This window comes from Hypanus sabinus, chromosome 9 (assembly GCF_030144855.1).
Source record: "Hypanus sabinus isolate sHypSab1 chromosome 9, sHypSab1.hap1, whole genome shotgun sequence".
Classification (NCBI taxonomy): domain Eukaryota; kingdom Metazoa; phylum Chordata; class Chondrichthyes; order Myliobatiformes; family Dasyatidae; genus Hypanus; species Hypanus sabinus.
Genome location: NC_082714.1, coordinates 13,069,063 through 13,079,539, shown reverse-complemented (window position 1 = coordinate 13,079,539; position 10,477 = coordinate 13,069,063). Strand labels below are relative to the sequence as shown.

The 10,477-nt window shown below is 43.0% G+C and overlaps 1 protein-coding gene and 1 long non-coding RNA gene across 2 annotated transcripts in view; one reads left to right on the top strand and one right to left on the bottom strand.

Annotated features, from left to right (window-relative positions):
• Positions 1–4,952: 4,952 nt before the first annotated feature.
• Positions 4,953–10,173, bottom strand: LOC132399100 (uncharacterized). The gene is made up of 3 exons (XR_009513870.1): positions 10,117–10,173; positions 9,024–9,220; positions 4,953–5,685 (listed from the first exon to the last, which is right to left on the bottom strand). It is a non-coding gene; the product is annotated as an uncharacterized LOC132399100 (long non-coding RNA).
• caskin1 (CASK interacting protein 1) overlaps positions 9,543–10,477 on the top strand; it is a 675,429-nt gene continuing 674,494 nt past the window's right edge. Inside the window, exon 1 of the mRNA XM_059979062.1 lies at positions 9,543–10,013. Coding sequence (XP_059835045.1) covers positions 9,920–10,013 — 94 coding nt within the window. The 5' untranslated portion in view covers positions 9,543–9,919. The remainder of the gene's footprint in view (positions 10,014–10,477) is intronic.

Genomic DNA, 10,477 nt, shown 5'->3' with positions numbered 1-10,477 from the left:
CGAGGACAAACATAAGCTTAAACTCAGCATAAATTATATATAGTGTACATCTGAAACAAGAGATTCCCTGGATTCCCACAATATTTTTTATGCTCATACTGTATGCAAACTGATTGCCAGAATTTCTATATTAGAATAATTGATGAGATTATAAACAATAACAATCTCCTTAAATCCAAACATTTTTACCTTGCTCATTACTGAAAACAGAAAATGCAGGAAAATATGTAGAAGTTTAGGAGGGCATGTGGGGAGTGATTCAGAGCTAATATTTCAGTTCAATTGTCTTTCATCAGAATCTTTCATTACTTTTGTCCCATTTGCCAATAAGCAAGAACAATGCTTATTGATTAAGCAGGACAAATGACCTGATAAATTAATGTTTGTTCACATCAATCACTTTCCTCAAAATGCTCAAATATGCTGCTTCATGTTTGGTGCTTGTTTGCCATTTTGTTAACTAATATCATACTCTCAGTGACCACTATATTAGGTACCACTGCTCATTAATGCAAATATCTAATCAGCCAATCATATGACAGCAACTCAATGCATAAAATCACGCAGACGTGGTCAAGAGGTTCAGTTGATGCTCAGACTAAACACCAGAATGGGGAAGAAATGTGATCTAAGTGACTTTGACCGTGGAATGATTGTTGGTGCCAGATGGGGTGGTTTGAGTATCTCAGAAACTGCTGATCTCCTGGTGTTTTCCGACAAAACAGTCTCTAGAGTTTTATGGAGAATGATGCAAGAAACAAAAGAAAATCCAGTGTGTGGCAAATCTGTGGTTGAAAACACCTTGAGACACCAGAGGAGAATGTTCAGATTGGTTCAAACTGACAAGAAGGCTACAATAGCTCAAATAACCATGTGTCTTTCTTTTCTTTTCTTTTTCAATCTTTTTATTGATTTTCATATATACACAAAAAAATAACATAATAATAAGTAAATTATGAATACAATAGACTTGAAATCACATTGATAATAAGATAACAATATCCTACTAAACATCAACAGAAGAAAATACCTTAATCAATCAAGTCCATATGATTATATGAAAAAAAAACAAAAATAACCATTAAAAAAGAAAAAAAAATTGAAAATATGTGAAAAAAAAGTATATATTAAAAAAAAATAAAACACTAAACTAAACTAACATGGGCAATAATAACAGTTTACAAGTATATGATAGTGTCAAAGAACTCCGGAACTCCATACCTGAACATGAATAAGCAGAAAGAAGGTCTGGAAAAGGCCAAATTAATTCATATGAAAATGTCGAATAAACGGTCTCCAAATTTCTTCAAATTTAATTGATGAGTCAAAAATAGTGCTTCTAATTTTTTCCAAACTTAGATAAGAAATAGTTTGAGAAAGCCATTGAAATGTGATAGGAGGATTTACTTCTTTCCAATTTTGTAATATAGACCTTCTGGCCATTAATGTTACAAAAGCAATCATTCGTCTGATTGAAGGGGAAAACTGATTACCATCTTCATTTGGTATGCCAAAAATTGCAGTAATAAAATGAGGTTGTAAATCTATATTCCAAATTGAGGAAATAGTAGTAAATATGTCCTTCCAGTAATTATGTAAAGTGGGACATGACCAGAACATATGGGTCAATGAGGCCACTTCTGAATGACATCTGTCACATTGAGGGTTAATATGAGAATAGAATCAAGCAAGTTTATCTTTAGACATATGAGCTCTATGTACAATTTTAAATTGTATTAAAGCATGTTTAGCACATATAGAAGAAGAATTAACCATTTGCAAAATTTTTTCCCATTTATCTGTTGATATGTTATATCGAAGTTCTTTTTCCCATTCTTGTTTAATTCTAACTGATATTTCTGGTTGTATCTTCATAATCATATTATAAATAAAAGCTATTAATCCCTTCTGACAAGGATTTAAGGTAAAAATCAAATCTGTAATGTCCTCCAAAGTTGAATTAGGAAAAGATGGTAAAACTTTATGTAAGAAATTTCTAATTTGTAAATATCTGAAAAAATTAGATTTAGGTAATTCAAATTTGTTGGAAAGTTGATCAAATGACATCAAAGTATCTTCAAAAAAGAGATCATGAAAGCATTTTATACCTTTCCTTTTCCATATGTTAAAAGCTTGATCTGTCCAAGAGGGTTTGAAAAAGAAATTAAGTAAGATAGGGCTAACCATGTGTGACAACAGAAGTGTCCAAAAAGCATTTCTGATGCACAACACCTTGGACCTTGAAGTGCATGGGCTACAGCAGCAGAAGACCACACCAGGTCCACTCCTGTACCTAATAAACATAAGAACATAAGAAATAAGAGCAGGAGTAGATCATCTGGCCTGCCGAGCTTGTTCTGCCATTCAATAAGATGGTGGCTGATCTGACCATGGACTCATCTCCTCCTATCTGCCTTTTCTCTATAACCCTCAATTCCCCTATTATGCAAAAATCTATCAAATCTTGTCTTAAATATAGTTACTGAGGTAGCCTCCACTGCTTCATTGGGCAGAGAATTCCACTGATTCAACACTCTTTGGGAAAAGCAGTTTCTCCTCACCTCCATCCTAAATCTACTCCCCTGAATCTTGAGGCTATGTCCCCTAGTTCTAGACTCACCTACCAATGGAAACAGCTTTACTGCCTCTATTTTATCTATCCCTTTCATCATTTTATATTTTTCTATAAGATCTCCTCTCATCCTTCTGAATTCCAGTGAGTACAGTCCCAGGCAACTCAATCTCTCTTCATAGTCTAACCCCCTCATCTCTGGAACCAACCTAGTGAACCTCTTCTGCATCGCCTCCAAAGCCAGTACATCCTTCCTCAAGTAAGAGACCAGAACTGCACACAATACTCCAGATGTGGCCTCACCAGTACCCTGTACAGTTGCCGCATAATCTTCCTGCTCTTAAATTCAATCCCTCTAGCAATGAAGGCCAACATTCCATTTTCCTTCTTAATAGCCTGCTGCACCTGAAAACCACCCTGTTGCAATTCATGCACAAGCACTTCCAAGTCCCTCTGCATAGCAACATGCTGTAGCCTTTTACCATTTAAATAATAATCTGATCCATTTTTCCTTCCAGAGTGGATCACGTCACATTTACCAATATTGTACTCCATCTGGCAGACCCTTGCCCACTCACTTAACCCATCCATATCTCTCTGCAGACTCACCATTTCCTCTTGCACGACTGGCCACTGAGTGCACAAAGAAGGTTAGGAAACACTTGTGGGGAAGTGAAACAGAGTTAACATTTTGGTTCAATTGTCTTTCACCAGAATGTTTCATCACTTTTGTCCCATTTGCCAATAAGCAAGAACAACTCTCATTGATTAAGCAGGACAAACAACCTGATAAATTAATGTTTGTCCACATCAATCACTTTCCTCAAAATGTTCAAATATGCTGCTTCATGTCTGGTGCTTGTTTGCAGTTGACAGCCATTTTTTATCAACCAATATCAGCTCAACATTCGTTTCTTCCCCTTAACCCTCCTCACATTTCTCGAATTTACTGGGTGCATCTTTAAAGATTAGCTTTATTTGTCACATGTACATTGAAACATACAGTGAAAAGTGTCATTTGGGTCAAATCAAAATCAGTGAGAACTGCACTGGGGCAGCCTGCAAGCATTGCAATTTTCTGGCACCAGCATAGCATGTTCACAACTCCCTCGCCCCGACCCTAACTGTCATCTTTGGAATGTAGAAGAAACCCACTTGGTCATGGTAAATATGCAAAGTTCTTACTGAAGGCGGTAGGAATCAAACCCCAGGCAGCGATTGTAAAGCAACTCCGCTAGCCGCCACACTGCCATGCTGCGCTGCTGACGTAAGCGAAGTTCCACACACGCTGGAAAATTGAAGTTGATGCAGAACCTGCTGGGAATATTCAGCAGCTCTGTGGAGAGCGAAACAGAGTGAATATTTTGGGTTTACGATGCAGAGGTCTGAGTGGGGAAGAGAGTGCAAAAGGGGTAAATCTGTGATAGAGCAGAAAGCAAGAGATCAAAGTTCAAAGTAAGTTTTTATTGAAGTGCATACTATATATGTCACCAAATACTACCTGGAGATTTGTTTTCCTGCAGGCATTCACAGTGGATCAAACAAGTACAATAGAATCAATAAAAAACTTCTCACAAAGATTGACTAATTACACAAATACAAAAAGAAATAAGTAATAATAATAAATAAATAATACTGAGAACAAGAGTTGTAGAGTCCTTGAAGGTGAGTCTATAGGTTGTGTTTAATGATCAGTGAAGTTATTCACGTTGGTTAAAGAGCCTAATGGTCGAAGCGTAATAATTGTTCCTGAACCTGGTGGTTTGAGTACCTTTTCCCTGATGGCAGCAGCAAGAAGAGAGCATGGATTGGATGGTGGTGGTCCTTGACGATGGGTGCTGCTTTCCTGAGGCAGTGTTCCTCAGTGGTGGGGAGGTTGTATAAGAACAGTCTAGAGTGTAAAGTGAAAAGTGTAAATATGAAATTACAAACTGAGTAATGGCAGGCACCAGAAATGCTCATCATATTTACAATTTTCCATGCTCTTGTTTGTTCTTGATTTAAGGCACAATAGGCCAATTGTAAAGGATTGCTTGTGTGCTGGGATTGCACAGAGGGCATCGGGGGATGTTTATCAACAAGAAGGCATGAAGATGTCAGTGTGGTGAACTACATATACCTGTCTGGACACGCCCCCTGCTGACTGCTCCTGTGGCTCCTCCCACAGACCCCGGTATAAAGGCGATCAAGGCCTGAGCCCGGCCTCTCAGTCTCCGGGATGTAGTATGGTGGTCACTCACTGCTGGTTCCTTCTTCCAGTCAATAAAAGCCGATATCTCGCCTTTACGTCTCAGAGTGAGTTATTGATGGTGCATCAGAGTTACAGTTGGGTGTTCTTTAAAAATCTCATGTATCCTGCTCAGACCCAAGATTAGAGAGTGCTGGGGTCGAGGCCCAGAGTTTAACCCTGTGATGGGAGAGACCTAAGGTCGATACCAGGTCTGGAGGGCAAAGCCAAAGGTCAAAGTCCAGAGCTTGGTGAGAGCCGAGGTTGAAGGCTGAAGTCGGAGAGTGTGGAGAGAGGCCTGAAGGTCAAAGACCCTGGGTTGGCTTGTTCATGGACCAGAGACCAGATAACTGTGAGTCTGAGCCAAAGGGACTGGAGCTTGGAGGCCAGATGGCTGCTGGCATGAAAGGGACTGGAGGCTGGAGGCAGTCTGTCCTGGAGCTAGAGGACTGTAGGCCTATGGGAGTGAGTGGGAGAGAGGGGAAAAGGGGTTGTCTGGCTGTTCTTGTCTGGTTTTGTCGTTGTTGTTGTTCTGCTCGGCATTGAGGGTGCGTTGTGCTGATGCTGGAATGTACACCAATACCTGTAGGTTGCTCCCAGCACATCCTCAGCTGGTGTCGGTTGTTAACACAAATAAAGTATTTCACTGGAAGTTCCAACATACATGTAATAAATAAACCTGTATCTGAATCACACAGTGAAGTGGGAAAATTCATGTTCCCCTCGTTGGTTCTTTCACAGATCATTGTCATGCAAGATGGTGCTACGGTCAATAACAATCCCTCCAGCTGTAGAAGGGAGGTGAGGTCTATGCACGTATCATGTGTTCAGCTTCTCATTAGATGCCAACTTATTCACCAAGGGCCAAAATTCTGGAAAACACATCCTGCAAAAGAGAGTAACATGTCCAGAAAGGGGCAGCATGGTAACGTAGGGGTTAGCTCAAGCCTTTACAGTACCAGCGACCTGGGTTCAATTCCCGTCACAGCCTGTGAGAAGTTCGTATGTTCTCTCCATGACTGCGTGGGTTTCCTCCGGGTGATCCAGTTTCCTCCCACAGTCCAAAGACATACCGGTTGGTAGGTTAATTGGTCATTGTAAATCGTCCTGAGATTAGGCTAGGGTTAAATCTGGGGTTACTGATTGGCACAGCTGGAAGGACCTGTTCTGTGCTCTTTCTCAATAAAAAAATAAATAAATGTTGACACAAGGATTGTAGTATAAAAATTGCACAAATATTTGGACAATGTTTTGTAAGAGATTTATTTATTTACTCATTGAGATACAGCATGGAACTAGCCCTCTGTCCCTTCAAGCTGCATAGCCCAGCAACCCTCCAATTAAATCCTATGAAGCCTATTCAGGGGAAAGTTTACACTGACCAATTAACCCACCAACCGGTACGTCTTTCAACTGTGGGAGGAAACTGGAGTGCCTAGAGGAAACCCACGCAGTCACGGGGAGAATGTACAAACTCCTCAGAGAGAGAGGTGGGAATTGAACCCGGGTTACTGGCGCTGTAAAGCATTGTGCTAAACACTATGCTACTGTGTCGCCCAGAATATAGACAAATGCAAGGTGTTATACTTTGGGTGGACAAACTAGAGCAGGACTTACACAGTGAATGGTAAGGCACTGAAGAATGCAGTAGAAAAAGGGATTACAACTCCATAATTTTTTGAAAGTGGCACCTCAGGCAGATAAGGTCTTAAAGAGAACTTTTGGAGGGCTATGGTCCAGGTGTAGATGTAGGTAGAATATAGTTTGGCACTGCCTAGTGGGGCCAAGTGGCCTGCTTCTGTGCGGTAGTGCTCTGTGTGACCCTTGAACCTCAAGCCCATTATGTGGATGGGCCGTCACCAAGTGTTAATGGTCTGACAGATTTAGACAACTTCCAAAGTTATGGAACATTGGGACATGGAAAATACTCCACCAGATTACATACATAGACTCACAGAGCCACACAGGACACAAGTGAGCCCTTCAGCCCACCATGTCTATGCTAACCCCAGTTACCAATATTTGGTTTGTAGTCTTCGAAGACTTGACAATTCAGTTGTACGTCTGGATACTTTCTACCTGTTATGCCTTCAGTAACACTTCAGGCAATGTGTTCCAGATTCCAAACACCCTCTGGGAGAAAGAATTCTTCCTCAGGTTGCCTCTGAACCCATTATCCTTTACCCAAAACCTTTGCCTCCTAAACTTTGGACACCTCTGCATGCGGACAATTTCCCTTTTACCTGTCCTGTCATGCTTTTGGAAGTTCTATTTATGCTACATTTGATTCACTGATAGATTGCTTATCTGTGCATCCAGTGTTGGAGTTCAACACTCCAATGGATCTCATTCAATTTAATTGTCAACCCCGTGTCTCCTTCGTGGACTCTGTCTATATGCTTTGCTGCCTCAGAAAAGCAGCCAGCGCTCACCCCAGGCATTCTCTCTTCTCTACACACCCATCTGTCAGAAGTTACAGAAGCTAGAAAGCATGTGCCACCAGGCTCCGGAACAGCCTCTATCCTTCTATTATCTGACTCTAGAATGGTCCTTCAGAAGGATAAGATGGACTCTTACTTCAAAATCTACCTTGTTGTGAATTAACATTTTATTGCCTACCTGCAACGCACTTTCTCTGTAGCAGCAACACTACATTCTGCATTCTGTTATTGTTTTATCTGCACTATGTCAATGCAACATGGTGATAAATTGATCTGTGTGAAGAGTATGCAAGGGTCGTAAAGACCGTGTCTAGCACATTGGACTTCATAAATCAGAACAATGAGTACAGGAGATGGGCTGTTGTGTTGTAGATGAATAAGAAATTGGTGAGACCAAATTTGGAGCATTGTATGTAGTTTTGGCCACCTATACAGGAAGGATATCAAATCTATAGGGAAAAAAAATGACAAAGATGTTGCCAGCACTTGAGGACCTGAGTTGTAGGGAAAACTTTATTCTCTAAACCTCCAAGAGGACCACAACCTTGTCGTGGTTTGGAGGCTTGCGTGCCTCAATGGTCGGGAGGGCTATGTTGGCTGGATCCAGGGCTTTATGCTTTGGCTCTTGGTGGGGTCACCCATTCCAAGCAAGTCAAAAGGTAGAGGCCAGACTAAGAGAGGTCCAGGGGTTCAGGGGTTCAGCTCAAGGCCAACAACCCTGACTGGTCAAACAAAATTATCACAGAAACGCCAATGAAGGATCCTTCTACATCTGAGTGTGACAGCATTCCAGAATCTCTACCTGGGACCTGTATTACGGACAGTAGTGAAAACCAAGAGGAAACTACTTACATGATGAAGAAAGCCCAAACAACGCCAGAGATGGAGGGCTTTCATTGCTGACCTAAATGTTAACAGTGTAATTGGCAGAAAGTTAATCTCACATGAAGGAGAACAAGGGGAGATTTGATAGAGGTATACAGCACAATGAGAGCTATATATAGGGCAAATGCAAGCAGGCTTTTTCCACCAAAGTTAGGCGATACTAGAACTAGAAGTCATAGGTTAGGGGTGAAAGGTGAAATATTTAAGGAGACTCTGAGGGGGAACTATTTCACTCAATGTGTGGAACGAGCTGCCAGCAGCACTGGAGGATGAGGGTCAATTACAAGATTAAAGAGAAGTTTGGATAAGTACATGGAAGGGAATGGTATGGAGGGCTGTGGTCCAGGTTCAGGTCCATGAAGTTAGGCAGAATAACAGTTTGGCATGGACTAGTTGGGCCAAAAGGCCTGTTTCTGTGCTGTAGTGCTCTATGACTTTAAGAAAAGTTTTTCTCTGTACTTAGTCAGGTGTGAGAATAAGAAACAATTTTTACCGATTTATCATTGTACTTACAGCCCTGATATCAGGCGTAAACCAAAGTCTGGAGGCAACGTTAGCATTGACCTTAAATTAAAAAATAACCATTGAGAGAACAAGACGTGTCTCTCGAACAGATGTGGCGTTCCTTCAGATAACTAACTTGACGGTGGGGGCCACAGATGCGAGGACAATAATGGTTTGGCCAGCTAGTAATACAGAACCTGGTTAATAACGCGCTGTGTTGATAAAGAATTGACATGCATTTGTGTGTTAAGTAGTACTGAAGACCATTGTTAAACGAGGAGGAGACTGGGTGAATATTTGGTGGGGCCGAACAGTGGATTGAGCCCAGGGTTGCAAAGGACTGCCGATATCCGACGTAATTTACGCCGGGAGCTGTCCAAGCCCCAAATCTTACCTCGGCGGCTGCTTTAGGGTTAGGGTTGATTGCTGAATCCCAAGAATGCCTTATAAAAGGCTTCAGTATCGCTCAGACTCTCCCCTCCTCTCGATACACAGCCCTGGCAGTAAGCCAACTGAACCTCCTTTATGTGGACCGAACCTTGAGAACAGTCTCTCTTACACCCAGAGGCCGAGTTAACATGTTTCCCTGGTCTGCAAAAATATAGTGTATAAGAGAAACAATTAAAGGATTTCCCCTCTCTTTCTCCTCCTCTCTCTCTCTTTCTTTCTCCCTCGTGCTGTCCCCCACTCGCTCCCCCTCCTCTTCCCTCCCCCCTTTCACTCTCCCTTTCTTTCCCTCTCCCCCATCCTCCCCCCTCTCTATCTATCTATCTCCTTCTCTCTCTCTCTCATGCAGTATTTCTTTAAGACCGCTTCCAGAAATAAACCCCGGTTCTGTGCTATTTGGTATGAGAGGGATGTAACGATCTGGACTTTGTACAATCTCACTCCACCTTGCGGCAGAGTAGCGGCACTGGGACTTCTGGCTCTCACAGAGAGAGAGAGAGAGGCAGCGGCAGCGGCGCGATGGATTTGGGAACGGATTAAACCGGCAACCATGGCTTCCACCGTCTTTCCCTAGTGCATTCCCGGCTGGTCAGGGAAGGAGACCGCGGCGCCCTTTCATTTCTCTTCTCGAGAGGGCCGGACGGGCGGGTTGTCAGACGAGAGGCGAGGTGTTTGTGGTTTATGTCATTGACCTGTAGTTCTCGTTCCCAGTCTCTGTCTCCATGCCCTGTGCATTGACGCTGGCGTGCAGAATATTCCTCCCTGTGTCTCTTCACCTCCTCCAGCCTAGGATGCATCGGGTATAAAAAACATACACACACGGGACACGCTCACACACCGGCCATGGGGAAAGATCAGGAATTACTCCAAGCTGTCAAAAGCGAAGATGTGCCTGCGGTACAGAAGCTTTTGCAACGGCCCAAACAAGGCAAAGCGAGTGAGTACTATTTACATCGATCACTTGATTGCATTTGTGTGTGTGTGTGTGTGTGGTGTCCTGTCGGAGGGTGACCCTGAGACAAGGGGAGGTGAACCACTACCTTCCGATGCTCCCGCCTTGTTCACCCGTTCCAGAACGTTGGTAATGTGGATGTCGGCTCCTCTCTCCTCTCCGCCCCTTTCCCTTCTCTCTCTCTCTTTCTCCTTCCCTCCTTCTAGCTCCTTCCTCCCCTCCTCTCTCACTCTCAGCCCCTTTCCCTCTGCTCTCCCTCCCCTTCCTCCCCCTCTCCCCCTCCCATCTCACTGTCTCTCAGCCGCTTTCCGTCTGCTGTCCCTCCCCCTTTCCCCTCCCTCTCCCCTTCACTCTCTCCCTTCCTCCCTCCCTGCTTCCTTCCCTCACTCCTCTCTTCCACCTACCTTCCTCTCCCCTCCCTACCTCCCCCTTCCCCGTGCCTCCCTCCC